The sequence below is a fragment of the Oryctolagus cuniculus genome, chromosome 3, assembly GCF_964237555.1.
Source record: "Oryctolagus cuniculus chromosome 3, mOryCun1.1, whole genome shotgun sequence".
NCBI lineage: Eukaryota > Metazoa > Chordata > Mammalia > Lagomorpha > Leporidae > Oryctolagus > Oryctolagus cuniculus.
Genome location: NC_091434.1, coordinates 6,425,680 through 6,451,996, shown reverse-complemented (window position 1 = coordinate 6,451,996; position 26,317 = coordinate 6,425,680). Strand labels below are relative to the sequence as shown.

At 57.5% G+C, this 26,317-nt stretch overlaps 1 protein-coding gene across 1 annotated transcript in view; it reads left to right on the top strand.

Moving 5' to 3' along the window:
* The window catches only part of INPP5D (inositol polyphosphate-5-phosphatase D), a 141,493-nt gene that overhangs the window by 25,626 nt on the left and 89,550 nt on the right, over positions 1-26,317 (top strand). The window contains exons 3-4 of the mRNA XM_070070037.1: positions 21,970-22,120; positions 24,099-24,270. Coding sequence (XP_069926138.1) covers positions 21,970-22,120; positions 24,099-24,270 — 323 coding nt within the window. The remainder of the gene's footprint in view (positions 1-21,969; positions 22,121-24,098; positions 24,271-26,317) is intronic.

The window sequence follows — 26,317 nt, the reverse complement described above, 5'->3', positions numbered from 1 at the left end:
GGATGGCCGGGATGCTTGGAAACCTCCTGACGAGTGCACGGTTTAGGAGTTGATGGGCCCGTGCAATGCGAAACACCACCTGAATACCAGCTGGGCCAGATGCCGTGTGGTTGCATTTTTGAAGGGGAGGGTTTTAAACCGAGCAGCATCTTAAACACGGGACCTGTGCTCCAGGGTGAGAGGGGAAGGGGAATGCACATGGCCCAGGAATGAGCGCTCCGGCTGCAGGGGGCAGAAGCGGGGTGGGCAGGACTTGGAGACCCCCACCAGGTCCCCACCTCCCACCCACTCGGTCTTCCAGCTCCAGGCGCATGAACCAGGCAAAGAAGCCCCCACCCCGCCCCCCGGGCCCCAGCCAGCTCTCTCCACCAATGCTTTGCATCTAAAAGGGCTCAGGATATTCCCGCTGGACAAAGAACGGCACGGCGAAGCATCCCAGTCCCGGTTAGGGAGCAGCGTGGCACACGGATGACACGCGTGGAGCAAGGAGACCTCCTGAATCCTCCGACCGCCTTTTCCGGCTTCAGGCCCGGGAGGAGTTCTGCCCACGGGTCCTCGGGACTCTGCCTTTTCTCTCAGGAAAGCAGTCACGAGGGCGTTCAAATCGAAAACGCGAACCAGAAGTCAGGTGCCCCGTCCCGACGCAGGCGTCCCTCCTCAGGAAGCCCGCCCTGTCGACGCAGTTCTGCAAAACTGAACTGTAGAATCTCTAATATATCTGGTGCCTTAAAAATAGTCCCCGAGGCTTTCCGTGAGCATACTGAGCGCTCTCTGAAGGCCAACCACACTCTGATATTTCGGGGAGGACGGTGGCCGTGGTCAGGCCCTGGTCAGTCCTGGCCAGCGGTGCTCGGGTCTAAGTGTGCTGCGGTTCCTTAACGCGCCTGGGGGTGTAGCCTGGGGACAGGCAGTGGCCACAGTGCTCATCACAGCGTTTGTTGCTCGAGTCCTCTTGATGCGTCAGGCTGGGCACTGCCCCCGCTCCCTCCTACTGCCCGTGGGTGGTGGCTTCAGGCCATGCTCCCATGGCTGAAGAACGCCCTGTTCTTAGCATCTCCTGTGCACCTGCTCCGCTTCCCACCCCATTAACCCTGCGCAGCGCCCCCGGAGCTGAGAATTGGCCATGGCCCTGGTCCTCTCCCTGCAGGGCCTGAGAGATTCTCTGCAGTTGGGCTGTGCCACGGGACAGCCGCTGGCCACGTGCGGCCCTGAGCACTTTGAATGCAGCTGCTCTCATTTTAAAAGAATGTATTTAGCCGGCGCCATGGCTCACTAGGCTAATCCTCCGCCTTGCGGTGCTGGCACACCAGGTTCTAGTCCCGGTCAGGGCGCTGGATTCTGTCCCGATTGCCCCTCTTCCAGGCCAGCTCTCTGCTGTGACCAGGGAGTGCAGTGGAGGATGGCCCAAGTGCTTGGGCCCTGCACCCCATGGGAGACTAGGAGAAGCACCTGGCTCCTGCCTTCGGATCAGCACGGTGTGCCGGCCGCGGCGGCCATTGGAGGGTGAACCAATGGCAAAGGAAGACCTTTCTCTCTGTCTCTCTCTCTCACTGTCCACTCTGCCTGTCAAAAAAATAATTAAAAAAATTAAAAAATTAAAAGAATGTATTTATTTGAAAGGCAAAGTCGCAGAGAGACAGAAAGATCTTCCATCTGTTCATTACCCAAATGGCTGCGACAGCCTGGGCTGGACCAGGCCGAAGTCAGGAGCCTGGAACTCCATCTGGGTCTCCCCTGTGGGTGGCACTTGGGCCGTCCTCTGCTGCTTTCCCAGGTGCATTAGCAGGGAGCTGGATTGGAAGGGGAGCAGCCAGGACTTGAACCAGTACCTATAGGGGCTGCTGGTGCCTCAGTGCCGTGATGCTGGCGCCTGGTTGAATTTGAGATGTGCAAAGTGTAACATGCTCACCAGGGTTCAGAGGCCTAAAAGTATGTAAGATTTCCCATGATATCTTAATTGCACCGCGAGATCTTAACATTTAGATTCTATTGGGTTAGACGGACCATCCAGTTGTTGCTTGGTGCCCAAGGCCATGGTGGGTGCTGGGTCATTGGGGTTCTGGAACCTGAGGCTGCTCAAGTCCCTTCCATAACGTGGGGCAGCATTTGCAGAGAGCTTACACACAGCCTCCCGTGGCCTTCAATTCACCTCTAGGCTTGCTCTCCCACGAATGCCACGTAAAGGCTACGTAGCTTTCAGGCTGGGTTATTTAGGGACCGAGGTCGGGCGAGTGTGTGCTTGTGCAGAGCAGACCCCGTCTCTTCCAAATCGTTCCCATTGGAGGTTGCCTGAAGACATGAGAGTCAGTGGCGGGAATCAGATGGCTCTCGCCCTGCTTAAGACATTTTTATGTGGCTGCTGGAAGATTTAAAATTATGCACGAGGCTCGCGTTCACTTCTACTGCGCCTGGGCGCTCCCAGCGTGGTCCCCAGCCAGCAGCAGCAGCAGCACCCTGGACTCAGTCCAGCCTTCGCACAGGAGCCCAGTGGTCCTTGTGCACACGAGGGTGTGGGTGTGGAGTAGGGGAACGGCGGGAGGGTGTGCACGCTGGGTCAGGGCCCGTCAGTCTGCGTGGCACTGCACCCTGGGAGCAACGCCCCCTCCCTGCAGGGACTCGGCCAATGGGTTGTCCCACGGGCAGAGATGACTGCACAGGAACATTCTGTTACTTCGGTAGGGGGCCAGCCAGCCAGCACCCCAAACATGATGCAAAGGGACCAGATAACCAGTGTACTGTGGTCTCCCCAGTGCACACCAGCCAATGACAGCAGAGCTGAGTCTATTAAGATCTCCAGAATTTAACACAACAGTTGTTTTAAAACTAGAGCTTTGGCTACTGTGCATTGCCCGAGGAACCAACAGTGGGGCCAGGATGGGACAACAGGTCACTGGCAGGTACCCAGAAGAGAAGGGACTTCCGCTTTCCGATTTATACCTATTGGTGCTGGTTGAAATTTTTTTTAACCATGGCCACGTTACAGCTTTTATAATTTTTTTTCTCTTTCACATTTCACTTCTTGTTTTTATGCTAAAAATATTATTACAGGAAATGGGATAGTTTCAGAGCATCTAGGGGTAAGATTGCTGCAATTTGGGGTCTTAAATGGGATCCCCAGGAGAGGCATCTGGGAGAAGGGAGGTTGGAACCGGGTTGCAAAGGGGTTGGATGTTGGGCTGGGGAGTGGACGTCACTCTGCTGACAGCGGGAGCCACGAGGGCTTTGCTGGTCTGGTTATGAAGGTGAAGTTTATGTAACACAAAACCAAGCATTTCAAAGTGAACACTTTCATGCCATTTACAGCATATGTTGGGTTTTTTTTTTTTTTTAAGATTTATTTATTTGAAAGGCGGTTATAGAGAAAAGGGGACACAGAGAGAGAGCCCTTCCATCTGCTGGTTCGCTCCCCAAATGGCCACAAAGGCCGGGGCTGGGCCAGGCCAAAGCCAGGATTCCAGAATTCCGTCTGAGTCTCCCACGTGGGTGACAGGGGCCCGAGGACGTGGGCATCTTCCGTTGCTTTCCCAGGTGCACGGAGCAGGGAGCTGGCTGGGAGGTGGAGCAGCCGGGACTCAAATCGGTGCTCACATGGAATATCTGTGTCAGGGGCGGTGCCTTAACCCACTGCCCCCACCACCCCTTTCCAGAAGGTTCCCAGACATCCCATCACTCAGGCATTCCACGTGACCACGTGGTGGTTCAGGTAATTGAATCCCCTTGGAGCCCCACGTTGAGTCGCAGGCTCCTGGATGATCTGATTCCCTCACCTCAACGCACTTAGAGAAAATATGGTTTTCTTCCAACACCCTTAAAGTCTGTTATATTTAGCTGTTTATTTCCTTTTACAATTGATGTAAAACAGGGACTATAGCTCTGCCTTCAAGTGGACAGCAATGCCACCTGTGAACTAGTGCACACTTTTCGCGCCAATTCGCAATGCCCTCACCTCGTGCACTGACTCCCCACATGGTCCTAACCTGACTCTGGCCTCTTCTTCTCCACGGATCCGCTCATGCATCTGCGCTCCAGTTGTGTGTTTTCAGTAACTGGCTCCCTCAAACCCTCTGTTGGATTTCACATCACGGCAGTGAGGTTCTAAGTTGACGTGAAGAGAATTCACGTCCTTGTCACACTGCTGCTTCTTTCTCTTCCAGGTCGCAGCTTCTCTCCATTTATTCAGATTTTCTATCACATCTCTTTTATGGTTTTTCCACATCACTCGGCCCTTCAGATCCCTGAGTTCTGCTTCTGTCTATTCAAGAAACCGCAAATCGAAAATATCCTGGAAAAATATTGTATCGGTACTAAACACATATGGACTTTTTCCCCCTTGTCATTATTCCCTAAATAATACGGTATGACAGCTATTTCCATTGCGTTGGGTTAGAAGGGACTTGAACATCCTTGGATTTTGGTGTCCTTGGGAACTCAGGAGCCAATCTCCCGGGTACTGAGGGGCCAGTGTGGTTTTTCCACCTGCCCGGTTACCGGGTGTGATGTAGTTCTAGTCGCTCTTGCAAACCGGATCTTTCTTTCGCATGCTATTTTCTTCTTTTTTAAAAAAAAGATTTTATTTATTTTTTTGACAGGCAGAGTTAGACAGTGAGAGAGAGAGACAGAGAGAAAGGTCTTCCTTCCGTTGGTTCACCCCCAAAATGGCCGCCACGGCCGGAGCTTCGCTGATCTGAAGCCAGGAGCCAGGTGCTTCTCCTGGTCTCCCGTGGGGTGCAGGGCCCAACCACTTGGGCCATCCTCCACTGCACTCCCGGGCCACAGCAGAGAGCTGGCCTGGAAGAGGGGCAACCAGGACTAGAACTGGCGTCCATATAGGATGCCGGCACTGCAGATAGAAGATTAACCTAGTGCGCCTAGTTCGCTCCCCTTGCTATTTTCTAATTCGGTTTGGCAGGTGGCTGGGGGAGTTGTAGGTTCTCCAGGGTGCCCTTAACTGTCTTTCCGAATCATCTCTCAGATCTCACGGGTTTGAGGTTCATTCCTTTGGGTTCTGTAGACACTGAGCCTTGCTGTGCTGTGTGTCATCATGACACGCTCATCTCTCTGTTCAGGCCAGCTCACTGGAGGTGGGGGGACAGAAGGTTCTGGTTTGTTCCATGCTGGCCAGCACCCACTGCACAACGAGGAGCGTCCATGGCAGGGGTGCTATGTGCCTTGTTCCTGACTTCCAAGGCCGCTTCTGTTCCTGAAGCAGGACACTGGCCCAAGACAGGAGAGAGACAGGCGTGACAGGGACGGGCACCAGGCCACACCGGTGAGCCAGCTCAATACGCCCGGGGTTCCTCCTTGCCGACGCTTGGTGCTGGGGGAGTGGCCAGTGCCAGACCAGGAGACTCTCCGACCACACCCCTACATCTGCAGACAGCTGGGATCATCTTTAGCGTGCTCCTTAAGCAGAGTAGAATCCTGCCTCCCGGGAGCCTCCTCTCCCGGATCTCAGCTCTGCCCCCGGGGACACACAGGATCTGCAGCTGCTCCGAGAACCAAGCAGATCTCCCCTGAGACGAATCCAGGCCACGCCCTTGAGTGGCTTCAGCCGTTGCCCCTGCCCCTCCCTAACCCTTCCCAGGTCTTCCTCCCATGATGCTCTCTGCCTGGCATCGTCCTGGCTAAGGGGGTGGGGGATGCTAGGAACTCGAAGCTGCAGGCGACCTGGCCCCATGCCGTGAGGGCGCCTGACGGAGCTGGGATCTGAGGCAGCCGCCGTCTCTCGCCTACACTGCATCTGCCGTCCACGCCAACTCCAGTCTCTTGCACACACTCCTGCTGAGCGGGACTCAGAACCTATGATTGCTTGTTCCCAGACCTCACCCGGCTGAACCCAGCGCACTGCTGCAGGGTCTGCCTCACCCTGGTCCCCCACCCCCACCCCGTTACCCAGCGCAGCTGCGATTCCTCCTAGCTTGGCGGTAGCTGCGCGTGGGTAAACCTGCCTCCTGCGCCCTGATCTGAATGGCCCCCAGAGACCTGCGCTGGGGCACTGCTGTGCCCTCATGCTGGCCTGCACCTCTCCAGGGCTCGCCACAAGTCACCAGAGGAAGGAATGTCCCCAGACGCTCTCTTGAACTCCCTCCTCAGTTATTAACTTATAGATCCCCAGCTAGTGGCTCCCATGTTGGACTGACTTAAGAGCTCCATTGGCCTGACTCATACCGCAGTTAAAAGCATTTTTCCTGACTCAGAGACTTCCGCTTACTGTAACTGTTCGCTCCCCTTGACAGTTCTGAAGATCTGGGGAGGACATTTGGCACAGCAGTGAAGTCACCACCACTTGGGGTGCACGCACCCCATATTGGAATAGCTGGCTTGGGCCCTGGCTATTCCACTTCTGATCCAACTTCCTGCTAATGTGCAGCCTGGGAGGTGGCAGAGGATGGCTCAGATCCTTGGGTCCCTGTCACCCACGTGGGAGATCTGAGTTGAGTTCTAGGTACCTGGCTTTGGACTTGCCCAGTCCTAGCTTTGCAAGCATTTGGGGAGTGAACCAGCAGATCTCTCTCTCTCTCTCTCTCTCTCCCTTTCAAATAAAAAAAAATAAAAATTTTAAATGAAAGAAAAATGTGACAATCTGATAATCTTACACCTATTTTTTTTAAAGATATTATTTATTTAATTGAAAGAGTTAGCCGGCGCCGCGGCTCACTAGGCTAATCCTCCGCCTAGCGGCGCCGGCACACTGGGTTCTATTCCCAGTCGGGGCGCCGGATTCTGTCCCGGTTGCCCCTCTTCCAGGCCAGCTCTCTGCTGTGGCCCGGGAGTGCAGTGGAGGATGGCCCAAGTGCTTGGGCCCTGCACCCCATGGGAGACCAGGAGAAGCACCTGGCTCCTGCCTTCGGATCAGCGCAGTGCGCCAGCCGCAGCGGCCATTGGAGGGTTAACCAACAGCAAAGGAAGACCTTTCTCCCTGTCTCTCTCACTGTCCACTCTGCCTGTCAAAAAAAAAAAAAAAAAAAAAAAAAGAAAAAAGAAAGAAAGAGTTAGAGAGACAGAGATTTTCCTTCCTCTGGTTCACTCCTTAAATGGCTGCAACAGCTGGGGCTGGGCCAGGCCATAGGCAGGAGTCTGGAACACCATCTGGCTCTCCCATGAGAGCACAGGGCCCAAGCACTTGGGCCGTTCTCGCCTGCTTTCCCAGGCTCATTTGCAGGGAGCTGGATCAGAAGTGGGGCAGCCGGGACTCGAACCGGTGCCCCTATGGGATGCCGGCCCCCAGGCTCACTTCCTCCCCTGGCATGGAGCCGGCATCAGAGGAAGCAGGTGTGGTGCAGCCCCTTTCTGCCTTGGGCTTTGGTTCCATGATGCAGGGCCACCTGCGTCAGTTTCCATGCGCAGGAGGCACCTGCAGGCGAGACTTTCGGTTCCTCTGACAGCGCAGTGTACGCTGACCTGCCTCTCCACGCCCGTTCACCTAAACCAGGCCTCCCACATCCCAGGTCTGCGGGGAGCCCTGCAGGGGAGCTGGAGGACCTACCTGTGTCACCGCCGCTGGCCACCAGAGCACTGCCACTGGCATCCCCTGGCGTCACGCAGCGCCCTCGACAGCTTCCTGCTTTGAGCTGTGGCGTCTCACTGAATGCAGTGCCCTCCCGCGTTCCTGCGACGGATCAGGAAGCGCGCGATGTGGTGCCAACCGTGCTGTTTCCTGAGCCAGCGCCGCTTTCTAGGGACTGGGGCCAAGGAGCAGGAAAGACGGGGTGCACAGACGCGTCAGGCAACCACTTCTCCAGGGAGGAGGACGAGGCCCTGATTCGCCTGCTTCCACGGTGTAAACACTCTCTCCGTGGATCCCACAGTGGGCACAGTGGCCGCGTTAACAACCAGCCTGGGAAACTACAGCTTGAGCCAGTATAAGGCAGCACCAGCCAGCACCAGCCAGCACCAGCCAGCACCAGCTCACCACGGGCGGTGTGTGTGTCCTACACACCTACTGCTGAGCCCGGGCTCTGCGGGCCTCTGGGATCGGCCGTGTTTGTGTTAGAGACCCCGGGAGCTTGTTAGGAGCGGGCAGGTTCATAACCACCTCCACATTGCTTGGATCCCGATTATTCCCGAAGCCCTTACTTGTTAGTTATTTTAACTCGGGCTTACCTCATCCCGCCTCCCACATTTGGGGAGGATATTTTTTCCACCTGCCCCTTCTGCCTTCTTACCTGTGCGATGCACTGCTCTGAGCCACCGACTGACCTGACAGCGGGACTTGCTAGTGCGGTAGCCCTAGGGACATGGGGCGGGTGCTCTGTGATGATTCTTGTTGCAGAGAGCCATGCCTGGGCTTATCGTAAGCTAGGTCTTAGAATCTTCTTTGATTAGCCTCAAGCAGTTAAATCCCGGATTCCAGGTGGTACAGCCAGTTGGTTGTGGACCCCATTCGAATTTGTGGCTCACACATTTGAAAAAAAAAAAAATGAGTTGCAAACATTGCAAAATCACCGAAGAACCTGGGTTTTTACTTTCTGTTGATGGGCTTGCGACTCCAGCTGAGGTCACTCGGGGCCTGTCCCTGGAGCTGAGTGGACGCTGCTCCACAGATGTGCCGCAGTCCCCACTCCTCCCCACTGCCTGCCTCGCTCACATCAAACCACATGTCTTGTGCTTCTCCCCTTGGACCACAATATTCTTTAACTCACTACTTCCCCTTGCCCCCTCCCACCCCTCCCCGTCACTCATACAAGAAGCTGAGGCACAGAGCATTTAGGCCAAATCACAGAGGCCAGCCTGGAGTAAGAACCGACCGTTCCCTGTCAGGCCGGGCGCGTTCCACTGTAGTCACCTCCCCGCAAACGGGCTCAATCCTCTCCATCCCCACAGTCCTCACCTGTCCCTCCTTCCCATACACCTGAATGCGTCTCTTTATCCGAAGAGTTCTTCCAAAATGTGTGTTGTGCTATGTGCATGCATTGTTAGATTGTCAGAGTTGCCACAAGCAAACCCACGATGGTCGCCTGCTTATGGGAACCAGTGTGAGCCCTGGGAGTGGCATTCCTGGGTCAAAGGTTATGCTGGTGTTTAATTTGTGCAATTGTTATGCATAGTGGCTGCACTGGTTGGTACTGCTGGGGAGGGGGGTGCTTTCCAGTGCGCAGTTCCATCAGGACCGAAGGTCTTTTGAATGGAGTTCAGGGTTGCCTTGTTTCGTCCCGGCAGAATGGCGGGCTCCCAGAGGTCAGGAGCAGGGAACTCAAAGTAAGGGACCTGAGACCTGGGTTCAAGTCCTGGCTCTGCCATGACAGGCCAAGTCGCTTGGTCCCTGTGCACCTCAGTTTCTTTACCTGTAAAATGGGGAGACTGATGGAGCCTTCTCAGCGCTGAGATGAGCACACGATGTGTTTTGTCACCTACAGGCCATCGTTTCTGAGCAGGCACAATCTCGTCTAGCTGGCTCGGGGACTCCCGGGGCCGGAGAGGGGGACTTGGGGTGACCTGTGCAGACAGAAAGGAGGTTGGGTGTGTGCTGAGCAGGGGGTCCAGTGGGGGAGAGGGAAGAGTGAGGGGGGAGAGGCAGGGTCCCCGTGGCAGCCGTGTTTGGGGAGGAAGGAGGAAGAAGAGGAGGCCAAGGGTTTGCATCTGATGAGCTCCTCCACAAAGAGGAAGTGTCCAGATGCCGGCCAGTGCTGCGGGGCTGGGGTTGAGGACTTCAGGGTGAATCCTTGGGTGAGCCGTTGAGGAAGGCTACAGACGGATGAGTACAAGGACTAACTTTGAGGACCAACCACCAGAGTCAAGGTCTCCCAGAGGCTGACCTTGGGCTGGAGCAGGAATCCACTGAAGGGCTCTCCGGGGGCGGTGTCCGGCATAGCGCCGAGATGCATCCCACACTGCAGTACGAGGGTTCGAGTCCCAGCTCCACTTCTGACTCCAGCTCCCTGCTCATGCACACCCTGGGAAGCAGCAGTGATGGCTCAAGTAGCTGGGTCCTTGTCACCCACATGGACATAAATGGAGTTCCCAGCTCCTGGCTTTGACCTGGTCCAGCCTGGCTGTTGTGGGCATTTGGGGTGTAAACCAGTGGACGGGAACGCTCTGAATATCTAGCTCTGCTACTTTCTGTCTCTGCCTTTCAAGTAAATAAAATAAGTACATTTTTTACAAGAAAGAAAGGCCCCCAGAATAAATTAGCAAAGGAGCGGGGGCCACAAGCCAGGGAAGCGGAAGCCACACCAAGGCCCTGTGGCCGGTGGAGCTGAGCCCCTGCCTGATCCCACAAGGAGCTCCAAGTTTGCCAAGGCGCTGGGCTTCTGCACATACTCCGGCTCTCATTGGCTACCTGGGGAAGGGACAGGAACGTCGGCCTCCCCAGGTCCCTCTGGGATCTCTGTGTGAGTGCGGTAGCTCCGGGGTCCAAAGACAATCATTGGAGGTCGCGGCTCCAGGCTTCAGCAACAAAGCACCAGGGTGCCCCAGAAGTGGGGCTGAGGGCGTAGAGCTGGTAAAGGGCCAGCAGCGCAGCAGGTCCCCTGGCAGGACCCACGTGTGTTTTCTGTTGTGCAGACCACGTGTCTGTGTTAGCAGCAGCACCTGGCTGCTCCCTCGGCCCGCCACGATGTCTCCCACCTCCACTCTGCCTGGCCAGCTCCCAGGCTTCCTGTGCAATGCCGCCCAGTGACTGCTGCCCTGAGCCACAGGCAGCGTGCCCTGTCCCTGCTCCTCGGCTCTGTTTACTCAGTGGTCACGGCACCACGTGTGGCTTCTGTGCTGGACTCGTGGCAGGGTCGGGATCTACACTGGTCCCCGCTGGGCAGGGCGCCCCGGAAGAGGTGAGCAAATGCTCATCCGCTGCCTACCGGCTCATTGAAGCCCTGCTCTGGTCTACTCCGGCCCTGCGCAGGTGCACACGGTGGGGTGGGGGCTCCTCCCGGATAACGACTTCCATGAGCGAGGACTGCAGGAGCACAGGCTGCTGGGGAGAGAGCAGCTCTGGGGGCACAGTGGGGCTCGGGTTTCTTGAGAAATGGGGTGGCCAGAGGGACCGGAAGGTCTATACCAAGGCTGAGGTGGGGGCACAGTGGCCTGGGGGAGGCTGGAGTGAGCAGGTAGACCTTGAAGGTTTGTCCCTGGTGCAGGTCCTGGTGGGAAGACACACGGCTGGTGACGGCTCTGAACTGGAGGGCCGGGAAGAGGAGGATCATGAGGAAACGCTTGGGCTGGGCTGTGTGTGCTGCACAACGCTTGCAAAAACCCCAGGACTTAGAACAGCAAACACAGACTTTCCACGCCCGAGGTTGGCTGCTCTGGGCTCTCTTGGACTCAGCGGGACTCCAGGTGTCCAGCAAGGGTCTGGACCGACGGGCTGGAGGCTCCCTGGGCATCTCTTCCCATGGCCAATCCCAGGCAGAAGCCCATGGGTGCCCTGGAAGCCCTCGGCTCAGACCTGAGGCCATCACCCACAGGGCATTGGCCAAAGCTAGTCACGTGGCCTAGCCCCGTGTCGTCAGGACCAAGGGGTGGATTCTTGGCTTCCTAGTGCAAGGTGCCGCACAGGCCTGTGATGGCGGGCATGGTGCGGGATTCCCCGGCAGGCGGGGGTCGCCCAGCCGCAGCCCCTTGGCCTCCCCCTCTTGTGTTGACTGGTGAGCTCCGCTCTCCTGGACGAGGCACGCGCTCGTTTTCTGTGTTGCATGACAACCGCACTGGGACGCCACGTGTGAGGCACGGGCTCTTAGCGGTAACTCTAGTGGCAAAGGACTCATGCTGACCTGAGGTCTCCAGGCAGGGGGTGCATCATCCGAATGCCAGCCTCTGTGTGACAGGGAGCGTTGTCGTCCCCTGCCCCCTTGATCCAGCCACGGGGACATCAAGAGAGACCTCCAGGCTGTCACTTCAGTACCAGCCAGAGTTGTCAACTTCCTACCCACCAGCCTGCAGCTCCTTTGATGTGTGGGTTCCATCCCCTAGAAGCAGCTCAAGTCTTCAAAGAGCACTCAAGGCTGACTCCACTGGCAACAGTGTGAGAGTGTGAACAGCTGGGGTTCGGGGACCTCATGATCCCCACACCCCACTGGGGATCCCAGCTCAGGGGCCACAAGGTAGAACAAGCCCAGGTGAGTCTGAGGTTGACCCGCCCCGGGAGTCCCCGGCAGGAAGCGCAGTAGGAGGGCTGCGGGTGTGGGTGGGAGCCGGTCTGGGGAGAGTGAGACGTGGAGGTGGCAGGGGGGGGGGGGGGGGGGGCGTTGCTAGCCCAGGGACAAGCTGGCTGAAGGCTGTGTCAGCTTCAGGCCTGCTCTCCAACTCTGAGAATCGGGAGGGGCTCCATGGAGAAGCCAGTGCAGACCCTGCTAGGGGGTGGGGTCAGAGCCCAGGCAGAGCCATGCAAGAGAAAAGCTGAAGAACCCGGCTCAGGACGTGGGGGCTGCCCGGAACAGGGAGTGGGAGACCCCAGCCTGCGGCTAGGTACAAGGCAGTCCCCCTTGCCAGTGCCTGGGCCCAGCAGACCTGGGCAGACGCACTCGGCAGCCTGGTGCCCACTCGGAGCTGGGGACCTGCATGGTGTCTGGGCTCTGAACAGTGACTTTCTGCTGGCACTGGCCAGTGGGTGGCCCTGGGCAGGGGCGGCACCCAGGTTCCGCTTTCCTTCCTTGGAGCTTCCTGCCTGCCCCTCCCCCGCCCAGGGCTGCAGCCCCCCCTCCCGTGTGCACATGTGCTACCTTAGCAGGCTTGGTATCAGCTTTCAAGTCCCCAGACGTGTGATTTGGGGATCCCGCCGTGGCGCAGGCCAGCAGGGACAGGCCTATACCCAGAGAAGCAAGGATCAGCCTTCCCACCCCCCCCCCCATCCACACAGCCTGGGGTCAGGCCAGCTGCCGCCCAGGATGAAGGCTTCTCCCGGACGCCAGCTCCACACCACTCAGCCCCTCCACGCAGGAACTGCCTGAGAATCTCCAGCTGCCTGGCTCCTGCCGAGCTGGTAGCCCCAGACTCTTCCTGTCCCAAGAGCTGGCTCCCATCTGGTGAGCCAGTGCACAGACACCCACTCCCAACATCTCCAGTTGTCTCTCATCTGGAAACACCCCTCCGGGCGCTGTTCTTCTAACAGTGCCTCTTACCACCCAGCATCCTCTCTGCGCTCCGTTTTCGCACCTGCAACTTGGAAATGCCGCGTCCACCTGCAGCGTCGGCTGTGCTGTAACGTGGGTATCACACGAGCGCACACCTGGCCCCAGCCTGTCCACACCCGGCGGTTAATCCACCCCTCCTTCTCTCACTTGACGCTCACCACATGTGTGTTCTCCATTTGAGAGGTGGGGTCCCCAACTGGGGAGATCCAGGGAGGTTCTAGGATTCCTCTTGGAGGGACCCCTCCCCTGCCGCTGGCATGAGACACACGGCAGGGACCTGTGCCCTCACCACCATCCGCTGGTACCCAGGACTGTTCAGGGCTCTGAAGCAGGGACCAAGGGCGGGTGGGAAAAGCCCCTCCCTGGGTCTGGAGAGTTCATGTCCCCACCTGCCCTGTTCCCCTCCCAGCAGCACCACACCCCGGGAACCCACAGGGCCAGACGCCTGTCGGAGATACGGCAGCTCGGTGGCCCCCTGGAAAGTTCCCACCAATAGTTCTGAGTCGTCCCCGACAGAGCCCTTCAGGCGCGGCACAGAGCACTGCCCCCGTTCCTCCCTCTGTTCCCACTGCGTGGGTCCCCAATGGGCAAAATACCTTGAAAATGCTTCCACTACCCCCGTACCACCAGAACACCAGGGCTCCTGTCCCAGCCTAGGGCTCCGTAGCAGGTGCCAAAGCTACCTGCCCGTGAGTCCATCAGGCTCTTCATGGCAGAGTGGGGCAGCCTCCTGCCTAGTGCATGGCCTCCGCCCATGCCCAGAGACCCACAGCTCCTCCGTCTACATGTCCATACCATCAGTTTCCAGCTGTCAGCCCCTCCCGCTGGGGCTAAATCAAGTCCATGGCCCTCAGAGAGAACAGAAACTAAGCCCAGAACAACACCTTGCTCCTCAATTGTGTCAGCTTTTTTTTTTTTTTTTAACTATAATGAAATGCCTGAGACAGGCCAAAGTGTAAAGGAAAGAGGCATAGCTTAGTTCACAGACCTGGAGTCCTGGGTCAGGCAGGCCCCATGCTTGGTCTCTGGTGGTGGCATTGCTGGCAGGGTGATGAGGCTGCACAGGCATCGCGTGGCAAGGGGCGGGGAATGCAGGTGCCTGTCTGTCATCCCTCTCCGCAGGATTCATCATGGGCCCCACGTTAACGACCTAATTCAGGCTCATCACCTCCCAAGGCCACACTGCTAAACACCAGAGTTGGCTTTTCTTTTCTTTTTAAAAAAATTAATTATTTATTTATTTATCTGAGAAGCAGAGTTACAGAGAGAGAAAGGGAGAGAGAGAAAGAGAGGGGTCTTCCATCTGCTGGTTCACTCCCCAAATGGCTGCAATGGCCGGAGCTAGGTTGATCCAAAGCCAAGAGCCAGGATTCCTTCCAGGTCTCCCCTGTGACTGCAGGGGCCCAAGCACCTGGGCCACCCTCCACTGCTTTCTCAGGTGCATTAGCAGGGAGCTGGATTGGAAATGGAGCAGCCTGGACTTGAACCGTCACCCATATGGGATGCCTGTGCCGCAGGCAGAGGCTTAACCTACTGTGCCACAGTGCCAGCCCCCGTAGTTGGATTTTCTACCATCCTAGTACCATTAACATAAGCCCTCAAGGAGCAAGCTCCTATGTGAGCCTGGGAGCCGAGTCATATTCGCATCACTGTACCAATGGATGAGATCTTTGCAGGAGCCCGGCTCTGCCACACCCGACCGTCCACTGTGTCTCCAGGCTGCAGCCCTAGCCCACAACACTGGGCTGAGGGAGCCAGTGCTGCCCCTGCCCCCTCTGTTCCGCCCCAGGCAAGGCGGCAGCCCTTGCCGTGATGTTTGTCTGGGTCGTTGCCACCACCTCAGCTCCATGCACGCACACTGTGTGGTGCTGACCCCCGGGATTCTCTTTGTATGCTTTGGTACATCCGTAGAATTACTGTTACCTGGGCCTCGCCGTGTTTCCAGGGTATCTGCAGCCTTTGTCCAGGAATCTAGGCGTGCACAGATCTGTTTTTGTAGCATAAAAGGAAATTGGACACCTTTAGACTTTTACGTCTCTCTCCCCTTTGTGTGTGTGTGCACACTAATTAAATAGGTTACATAAGTTGGTTTCCAGAACTTTTCTTATTGTAGTGTCTTCCTCAAAAAACTGTACGTGTCACCACCTTACCGCCTGAATGCCTTTTTAAAAAATGTTAATATTGAAAATAATCCGACTTAGGAAAATTTTAGGAAGATACAAAGACGTCCTGTGTCCCCAGCACTCCCTGTCCCAAGCCAGCATTCAGCGACCTGAGTTGATGGTTCTCTCATATCACCACTGTTACTCTTCTGAATTCTTGGGGAGTGAGTTGCTGGCAGTGCTTCAGTGTGTTCTTGTTCACTACCACCTTCAACATCAACATCACAAAATTGGGGCTGGTGCTGTGGCGTAGCGGGTAAAGCCACTGGCTGCAGTGCCAACATCCCATATGGGCGTGGGTTCAAGACCCGGCTGCTCCTCTTCTGATCCAGCTCTTGGCTTGTGGACTGGGAAGGCAGTAGAATAGAAGATGGCCCAAGTGCTTGGGCCCCTGCACCCGTGTGGGAGACCCAGAAGCAGTTCCTGGCTCCTGGCTTTGGATCAGCCCAGCTCTGGCCGTTGTGGCCATTCGGGGAGTGAACCAGTGGATGGAAGACCCTCTGTGTCTCTCTTTCTCTCTGTAACTCTGCCTCTCAAATAAATAAATGAATCTTAAAAATCATGAAATTAACACTGATAAAATATTACTATTACTTAGACTCCACTCACATTTCTCCAAAAGTCTTTTCAGAAAACATTTGATTACTTTATTGGAAAGGGGAGACAGGGAGAGAAAGAGAAATCTTGCATCCACTGGTTCACTCCCCAGGGCTGGGCCAAGCCAAAGCCAAGAGCCCAGAACTCGATCCAAGGACTTGCTACGTGAGCCATCATCTGCTGCCTCCCAGGGTGCACGTTAGCAGGAAGTTGGATCTGAAGTGGAGGAGTCGGGACTCTAACCAGGCACCCCAATCTGGGATGTGGGCGTCCCAGCAGGCATTCTAACCGCTGTGCCAAACACCTGTCCTCCCATAGTCTTCATAGAAATAACTACACGTACTGGATGTCTATATATATAGTATGCAGTTATTGCTGTGATTTAGATGTGATGTGTTGCCGCCAAAACTCATGTTGAACTTGAATTGCCATTGATGGCTTTGGCGGGGGGTGGGGGGCAGGATGCTTTTAGCAGTGACAACGTCGTCAGGAAGGGTTGGTGCCTCCTCACAGGCGTGAGTCTTGCTCTCCCCAGCTGTTAGGTGAGGAGAGAGCAGGTTGTTAATAACCACGCAAGCCGCCCCGCGTGGCTCGGCTCTCACACACGCCCACTTGCCCTTTCTCTTTTCACCAGGACCTGAAACAGCAGGAGGCGCTCTCGGGCGCCCCAGGTCCCGGAACCTGTGCTCTGCTCTTTCTAGATGACCTGGTCTTGGTGTTCTGTTATAGCAACAAAAACCGAGCGAAGATGACCAAGTGTGACTATACACCTTCTCCACCTCCGCCAGCCCTGACTTCCAACCAGGTCCAGCCAGGGTCTCGTGTCCCCTGTACTCATCACCCCTTTGAGTGTCCATAAACTGGGCACTGATGGCTCTGCCATGGTCACTTGACTTGGGGTTGCCAGGTGTGTCCCCGTGGCTGGGTCCCCATTTGGCAGGAGCACCCAGCAGTGTTGCTGTGTTCTTCTCTGGCCCTCGTCCCAGAAGGCGCACGGAGCTGCCCTGTCCTGGTGGTGGTGAGGTGACCCGGGAGCACGTGGTTAAGGCCATGTCTGCCAGCTGCTCTTTTCCCTCCGGTGTTTGTAACTGGCAGGGTATCTGAGGGCATCCTCTTCCTCCTCGTGTCGGGGATCGACGACGCTTGCCTGAGCCAGTGGTTACTCTGCTTTGTTCCGTTGCCGTCCCGACCATGCTGGGTGCTCCTGTCCACTGTCCTGTCAGTGTCCCTTTGGGAAGTCCCCAGCACGTGGAGGGCAAGTGCCTGCTTCCTGAGACGGCAGCTGTCCCAGGCTCCTGTGACACTTTCTCAGCGTTTGATCTTGGGGCTGCAGGAATCAGTGATCTCTCGAGCGGGCGCTGGTTCTGTTTGGTGCGGGAAGGTATTTAGTGACCAAGGCGTGAGCAGCAGGTGCGCTCAGTGCTGTTGGGCTATGGCTGCTTTCAGAGGCTCTCAGCAGACAGAGCTAGGAAACTGTGTGTGTGCGTGTATGTGCATGGGGAATATGTGTACATGTACAAGGAACTATGAGCACATACATGGGAAATACATGTTTTCATAGGAACTACATGTGTGTACACATGTATGTGTACACTTGTGTTTACCTGTATATGTACTACAACCCTGAGTTCTCACCGATGCTTCCCATTCTAGCCCAGCACGACAGAGTTCACCCAGCCTAACTCCTTCTTCCGTGTGTATTTCTTTACGCACTTGTTTCCCAGTGTGCAACCTGTCTCCTGTGCCGCCCCCTGCCCCGACCCCCTGCCCGGCCCACTGTGCAGGCTCCGAGGACCCTGGCCGTTTCCTTATCCTGGCTGCATCCCTCACCCCCTGGCTCTGCATCCTCCTGCATCCTGACCTTTGCTTGGCCCCAGCCCCAGAAGCCTGCTGGCCCTGGGCCCTTCAAAGGGAGGGAGTGGAAGGGCGCCATGAAGATGTTTCGCAGGAAAGAGAAGGGAAGGGAGGGAGAGAGGACTATCTATTTCCAGAATGAGATTGATTTGTTGTTTACGTATTTAAAGAAAGGCAGAATGACAGAGAAAAGGGGTGAAGGGGGAAGCTTCCATCCACTGGTTCACTCCCTCACATGGTGCAACAGCCGGAGCTGGGCCAGGCTGAGGCCTGGAGCCAGGAATCCATGCAGATCTCCCACATGGGTGGCAGGCACCCAGCTGCTGGGGCATCGTCTGCAGGGAGCTGGATCAGGAATGGAGCAGCCAGGCCTCGAACTGGCACTCCAACATGGGACGAGGGAAATCCCAGGCAGTGGCTTAACCCGCAGTGCCACAATGCCGGCCAGCCCCACTGACCGTCTTTTAAGGCTGAAGAGGGATTTTTGGCCCTTAAGTAGGCCTGTGCCAAACCTGACCCCCACATCCCCACCCCATGTGACCTTCCCTTCTCATTAAATGTCAGCGACATCAGCCAGGGACCTGGGAATCCCCTCCCTGCCCGCTCCTGGATGTGCTAACAAGTGGCCTGGTGGTCCCAGATCCAGCCCATCTGTGCTCCTCTCCCTCGCTGTGTCTCCCTAGCTCAGCACCAGAGTGGAGCTGTTGGAACCCCGCCTCCATGCCTCCCCACGCCAGGAACAAAGCGATATTTTCGAAGTCTCTATCTGAATGTGTCACTCACACACATGCAGGCACGCGTGCACACACACACACACACACATGCCCAGCTCTGAAAGGCTCCAGATCACTCTAGAATCCTGCCCCTCCTGGGGTGCCTGAGGTCCAGGAGCCCGTCACTGCTCGGCCTGTCCCTGTTCTTGCCCACGCTGGGGTCTGTGAGTCCCAGTGAGAGCTGGGAGGAGAGAACGTGTGAAAGGTTCAGAACCACCAGGACGGAAGGGAAACTAAGACAGTATTCTGGGGGCTGGCAGAGGTGCAGGGGGCTGCAGGGAGGGCCCGGGCTGGGGTGGGCCCACTCACAGTGAGAGTCACAGGACAGGATGGGGCAGGCACGGCGGCAGCAGCCAGCCTGACCCTGTGGCCCAGACCCCCCTGCCATGCAGTTCCCGTCACAGCAGCCGGTGCCGTGGTCACTCCCCTCCTTATGCCCCGTCTAGGGCTTCCCCCGTGACCTTGACACAGCCGCTTTGGAGTGGTGGGATGAGTGAGGTCTTTGTTTCTTTGTGTTGCTTCCTACATCTCAGATCTTTCCCATCATTTGCGAGACGTCCACAGTGGCCGTCTGTGCTTTTTTGGCCATTGATGATTTACCCCGCAGGCTGGCACAGCCTCCAGGAGGGGCTTCCGGGCGCCACAAGGCTCCCGCCCGGCTCCGCGTGTGGCCTTCCTCTGTGATGGTCCTGTTTCACTTCCTCATTCAGAGACAGCAGACGATGCTGAAGTTAAAATTACTCACGGGGAAACTTCAGCCTGTGTGGTACTCTGTGTTCCCTGGCCCGATACCCCGACCCGGGCAGGGCATTGCAACGTCATAGCCAGGACTGCTTCTAGAAGCACACCCTGTCTTCATGCACACGGCCCTGGGCCTCCAGCAGCCTGGACACCGCTGTCCCTTGTTTGAGAGACGGCAGTGCCCTCCCTTTGCTGACTGCCGGGACCACGGGAGGCCCTCGTGCCAGAGCTGGGTGCCTTCCCCGGGGGTCTTGCCCCCTCGGTGAGCTCAGGTGTCCAGCACAAGGACCAAGGGGCCTCTCCCTGCAAGGCCCAGGGTGGCACTCAATAGGCACCTGCTTCTCTTTCTGACCACGAGGTCCACTGAACGCCTCCTTTGCAAGGAGACCTGATCCTTGCGAGACTCCCAAGCGGACATGGGAGCCCAGGCCAAATCAGCCACTGGCTCGCAGCTCGGCTTCCTGGGCAGCTGTCTGCAGAGGCTTGGCAGACATGATCTTGCTGGAAATCACCCAGAACTTTCCCTAGCGCTGGAGATGTCCGTGGGAGGCAGGAGACGGGATCGGTATTTGTTTCACCTCCTTCGAAACGGCTGCGTTTTCTTCGGTACGGCTTTGGGTTGTGATGCTGAGTTCGTGTCCACTCCGTTGGCCCAGCAAACCCTGATGGGGGCTGTCTGGGCCTGGGTCTTCGTACACGTGACTAGGTTAGGGAAAGCTGTTCTTTGGAAGCAAGCTGTCTCCTGCTCGGGTTGTCCGCTCTAGAGAGGAGGGGTCTGCTGCCGGCCCTGCCCCTGGTCCCACCCTGGCCACAGCCTCGACCCCAGAGGATCACAGCACTGGTTAGCACCAGCCTTAGGGCTTCCGGCTGCTGCTTCAGAACGAGGAACGGGGCCCAGCGCTGGACCGCTGGGAAGAAGCCAGCGCAGCCCCCTCCCTGGTGGGAAGTGTGGCAGGTGCTGCCTTCCGGCCCGAAACCGGACAGTTCATGCCCCACCCCTACCCCGCAGGCCCTGCGACACCGTGTCACCTGCTCCCTAACCGCAGCCGTGTCCCGGCATCCGCCTTGTCAGCAGCCCTCAGCGCCGGCCCCCCGGCTTCTCAAGGAGTCCTTTTAGACGGTCCGAGCCGCTTCTCACCGAACGCGCCTTGGATTCCCCGGATTCGCGTCTCTGAAACAGAGCATGCGCAGTCAGCGCTGGTGCTTGGACTTTGTAGCGGGCCACAGGGTCACGCTGTCCACGTCAGTGGACCTTAAGGCCCAGAGCTCACGTGCCATCTCCGGCCCGCACGGCCCACGCACCCTAGGCTGGGAGCCCTTTTCAGATCCACGCACAAATCCTTCCACTTCGATTCTCGCTGGTGTCTTTATTTCCCTTTTCCAAGCACTTAGGCGCCATCCAGTAGCTGAGGGCTCTTTGACAGGTGCCATCCAACGGCTGTCATGGAATCCAGGTCACAGATCTTGCATTATGTCCAATTTTTTTTGTTATTTTGCTTGCTTTTGGGTTTGAACTTATTTGAGCCACTTTGTAGAAAGCTTTGCTGCTGGTGCTGCTGGTGAGAGATTTCTGGTTAACAGTTGCTTGAAAGAAATTGTTCAACAGGGGGCTTTGTGGAAACAAGGAGATTTTTGAAAAGAATAAACAAAGCCTTTTGTGAAACTCTCTATAAATTTGCTCAATAGCTTGAACCATGCAACACACACCATGGATAGATTGATGCGTGTGTACAGTGCGTAGGCACACACAAAGCACATAGAGCGACAGACAGGAGAGGAGAGGGGGCAGAGAAAGCCCGAGTCACAGGTGACTGATGGAGGTGTGGCAGCATGGCAATCGAATTGTCCTGCTGCAGCTTGGAGTTGCCCTCCCAGGAGCGAGAGGTCAAAGGCCTGTGTGAGTGCCGCCCAGTCTTGTCCCCATGTCTGAGCCTGTCCCGCCCACCTGTAATCCTGAAGACCCTCAGGTGCACAGGGGGTCATTGACTGGATGATGCGATGGAGATGACAAGGGGGCAGGATCACAGACACAGAGTGGGCAGGGCTAGGGGTGTTGAATGTGCACCTCTTTGGTGCCCTTGCCAGCCCCCGGGGGGTGTGGCCTCCATGTGGGTGGGGCCTCAGCTGGGCGGGGCCTCAGCAGCAGTAGGGCTGGCGGCTCATGGAAGACCTTGAATTTCTGGCTGGAGCCATACAGCAAGGGACCCCCGGGGTTCGGGCATCTCAACAGCCCCGGGCAGAATCACCGCCATCTCCACTCCTCCCTCACCGTCGATGGAGATCCAAACAGGCAGATTTTTGCCTAGGTCATTTTCTGAGCTTTGAGAAAACAGAATTACAACAAAAAAATGCAAATAAAGGCAAAGCAACTGCCAGAGTAGATTTTCCCCCTGTGTTTAAAAATAAGTGATCTTTGTGGGGGGAGGGGAGAAACAAAAATAACTCCCCCACCAACACATGCCCAAAATGTCTAGAAGAAGCAGATTCCAATTCCTTGTTTAAAAAAAAAAATCAATACAGAGTTCTGATTTTTTGCCAGAGTACAAATGTATTATTTCTGTAAAGAAATACTTGCAAAATAGTGTGGCTTTTGTTTTTTAGACTGCAAGGGAAAAAAAGACCTTAAAATGATCGCATTTGCGCCTTCTGTGGGAGGGCAGGATGTGAGGGTGTGTGTGCAGGCGCCGGGGCCCTCCCTCGGTCTTGCCGGCCCCGCCGCAGGTGGCCTCTGGGGCTGGGCGGCGTCTGCTTGGTGACAGTTTCTTCTGTCCTCAGGCGTCCGAAGGTGTCCCCATGAGGTTCTTCACCAAGCTGGACCAGCTCATCGAGTTCTACAAGAAAGAAAACATGGGGCTGGTGACGCACCTGCAGTACCCCGTGCCCCTGGAGGAAGAGGACGCCGGCGATGAGCCCGAGGAGGACACGGGTAGGAGGGGCCAGGGCGCCTTTGGGATACCCTCCCCCAAGGCTTATGAGTCCCTGTGGACTAGGCGGGTCCTATCGTCACAGGGAGACAGTGCGATGGGGTGGTTAAGGACAAGCAAGGACCGCAGGCTCTGGGCTCAGACAGACGTGGGTGAGAATTCCCGCGTCACAGCTCATGAGCCATGTGACCTTGGACAAGTTGCTAAGCTTCTCTGAACCACGGGCCTCTCTTGAAAGGGACAGTGAGAATAGCATCTCCCGCTCTGGGTGTCGCGAGGATCAGATGAGCCAGTGACTGGTTGTGGGTCAGCCCTGCGCAGGTGCGGCTGCCCGCGGGGGTCCTCACGTGCACAGCGGGCTGGGCTTCACCAGAGAACCGAGGCTGAGGGCCGAGCCCTGGGCAGGAGGAGGAGACGGGTGCTGCTTTAGATCGTCACCCGCGGGGTGGGAGACTCGGGGCTGCCCTCCGCTGTCTGGGACAAAGACCACAGAGCAAGGGACAGCTACACAAAGTCAAGCAGAGACAGACAGCAAGCTCCTGGGAGCGCTCATAGCCTAAGGGGAAGCCACGAGGTGCCTGCTTGAGCCCCTCAGCCGTTCAGAGCTCCCCCTAAATCACACCCCCTGGAGACCACCAGGTCCTGCAGGCTCCCCCGACCTCTGCGAGGGGAGACGAGACCAGAGATGCCGAGGCTGCTGGCCTGGTGCCCACCTGACCCTGCCAGGCACGTGCTGGGTGCCCTTTGAATCCTGCGGGCTTGCCTGTGGGCCACCAGCACCCCCACGTCCACCCTCCCAGAGACCCCCTTTCTGTGGTTACAAGGCTGGGTAGGATGGCAATCTGCCTCCTGAACTCTGGGGGAAGTGTGTTCCCCAAAGGGCGGCAGCCCCATGGAGACGGGGGCAGGGGCAGGGGCCTAGGGATCAGGCCTCCACATGGCCGCCCCCTGCACCGTGCCGCCCCCAGGAGCTGTGGCGCAGCAGTGCCACCTCAGCCCACCCTCTGGGGACGGCCGTCTGGGGAAAGGGCCACGCATGCTTTGTGCAGCGCTAGAAAGGGAACCCTGTCTCGTGACCGCTGGCTTCACTTCCCCCAAACACAGCCACCCAACTGTCAGCCTGAACCGAGCCAAGCGGCATTTGTCTCCCAGGCATCCAAGTCAGCCCCGTTTGTCTCAAGGTGCTGCCGCCTCTGAGGCTCTAACCCGACCAGCACCGTATTCAGGACCCAGGCTCGGGGAGGGAGTGGACCTGTAGCCCAAAAGACCCAGGCAGCCCCTCGGGGTGGGAGAGAGGCTTGGGAAGGGAGTCCTGGCCCCCAGGGGCTAAATGGCCTTTACCTGTGCAGGGCCAGCAGGCTGGCAGCTCTTCTAAACCTGATGGGCAGGGTTCCCATCTCTCAGACCAAGTTCAAGTCGCATTTCATCTTTCAGGTTTCTGAGTGTAGGAGCCCCCTGCCCCCATTTTTCTAGAGGAAGAGAGAAGGGAGGGCAGGGGCGGGAGAGGGGGAGCAGAGAGCGGGGACCACCATGGCATGGGTGGGATGGGAGACAGAGGAGCAGCTGGCTGGGCCTGCCTCCTGCCCCTGCTCTGGCCACCTGTGCTCAGGACCTATGGTAGGGGCTGGGTCTCTGCCCAGGCCTGGCTCAGCCTAACCTGAGACACCTGCTGGCCTGCCTGAAGCTGCAGCTCGGTCTATCCTAGGTCAGCAGCCCTCCAGGCCACCCAGCCTCTGAGCCCAGCGGGACATGTGACTCCAGCAGGTGTCGGCTGAGCGCCACCATGAGTTGGGCACCAGGGACCACAAAGACCCTGCCCCTGCCACTCTTGAGGAAGTAGGAGGGAGAGGAGTGATGGGGGCACCATTAGGAGCCTGGCACATGGGCGCAAGGACCTCACAGGGCTGCGGGGAGCGTGAGGGGCGGAGTCACGCCCTCCTGGAGCCTCATTGCGGGTGTTCCTGCTGTTCTCTCGGGCAGAGAGCGTCGTGTCCCCGCCGGAGCTGCCCCCGAGAAACATCCCTCTGTCTGCCGGGCCCTGTGAGCCCAAGGAGCTTCCTCTTTTGGTGGAGAATTCCCGAGCCCCCGAGGTCAGCCGGCCGAGCCTCTCAGAGATGCTGCTCCAGCGACTGCAGAGTATGGATACCAGCGGGTGAGTCCTTGTCTGGCGGGTCCCCAGGGGGCTGGTAGGTGCCCCACGGAGGCAGGTGCGCCCAGGCCCTCCCAGGAGGCTGGTGGGTGCCCCACGGAGTCAGGTACACCCAGGACTTCCCAGGGGGGCGGTGGGTGCCCCATGGAGGCAGGTGCACCCAGGCCCTCCTGGGAGGCCAGTGAGTGCCCCACGGAGGCAGGTGCACCTAGGTCCTCCCGGGGGGCCAGTGGGTGCCCCACGGAGGCAGGTGCACCCAGGCCCCCCGCTGGCCAGACCCGAGGACTGAGGCCTTCATCCCCACAGGCAGCACCTGTGGTCGTTTTCCTCTACTTTCTAGCCAGGGTTCTATTGTTTTGGCCAAGGGGATATTGTTCGTGTCCCTTGCCTGTTTTGTTTTTGCAACCAGGTTCTTCACGCTTTTCTTACCAACTTTTTTTAAAAATGATTGATTGATCTGAATGGCAGAGTTATGAGGGAAAGGGTAGATATTGATCTTCCATCGCTGGTTCACTCCCCAAATGGTCACAGTAGCTGGGACTGGACCAGGCCAAATCCAGGAGCCTGGAGCTCCAACCAGGTCTCCTCTGTGGGTGCAGGGGCCCAAGCACTTGGGCCATCTTCTGCTGCTTTCCCAGGCCACAGCAGAGAGCTGGATCAGAAGAGCAGCTGGGACTCAAATTGGCGCCCATATGGGATGCCGGCACTGCAGGCAGAGGCTTAGCCCACTGCGGCACAGCGCCGGCCCCTACATTTATTGTAAGCCCTTGTGTAAGAGTCTCAGTTGTCCCCTTTGTGAATGCACACTTTACACTTGGAAGGTTGCCGTCGTCCTCTGGGGAGCGCTGCCTCGGCACCTGCAGTGGCCAGCGCTCCCAGCGCGTTTCCTAGAGCCAAGCAGGCTGCACCTGCTCACTCCGTTCCGTTCTCACAGCACGTGAGTGCAGGCTGCTCCCTCCCACAGACCAGACCAGAGCGCCAGGAAGGTGGCTCATGGGCCCAGAAGGGATCTTTTTCCTCCCTAATGATGCCCCCACCTCCCTGTCTGGCCCCAGGAGGGCATCACGAGGTGATTATCCCCTTAGTGGGGAAGCCAGGCTGCATGGTGACATTTGTGACAGAGCTGAGATGGTCAGAAAAACTCAGGCTGGCCTAAGGTGTCAGATTGGGCCCAGGGCTGGAAACATGCAGATGCAAATGTGATGCAAATGTGATGCAAATGCCATAGCCCTTGGCCTGTCTGGTCCCAGCTGCTGAGTGGAGAGGTCTGGGCTGTGGCATGGGGTCATGAGCCGCCCCCTGGGCCTGCAGGGAACCCTCATGGCCATGAGTGGGAGAAGCTGGTCACTCCGGGGCTTCCCTTCTTGTGTGGCACTGCTGTGGGAGAGCTGCTCACCCTAAGTCACCTGAGCACCAGCCCTGGAATCGGGCCATCCGGGGAGGATTTAACACAGGTCCCAGTGGGCTGTGGGGAAGCCGCGGATGTACCGGGGAAGAGCAGAGGACAGCACCCTGGGCTTGGAGCCTCTGGCCTTGCCACCTTCTTCCTTCCCACAAGAGGCCTGGTTGGGTCAGCTCCGAGAGGAAGGCAGGTCCCACTTCTACCCTAGGACAGCTCGTGGTTGAGCCTGCCTACCCTTGCCAGGGCGTCCGAGGGAGCCCAGCTCACATGGCAGCTGTGGCCACGTGGATACTGGTGGCTTCGCTAGGTGCCCATCTTCCCCAGGCCCAGGAGTCCACACTCCTTCCACCAGGAGCCGGCTCTGCAGTGACAGCGTCCTGGGGCCAAGCACACAGCCCCGATGCAGAGCTGCCCTGTGGGGCTTGCACATGGCTCCTTTTCCTGCCACCAGTACCTGCACTGCCAGGAGTCCCTGAGTAGCTATGGCCTTCACAGAGGAGCCGCCCACACCCACCCCAAGCCTGCTGCCCAGCTCTCCCCTGCTCTGGGCCCCCACAGAGCTGGCTGCTGGCACCCAAGATGGGTAGAGCATTATTTTTATTTATTTACTTATTTGAGAGGTAGAGTTACAGACAGTGAGAGGGAGAG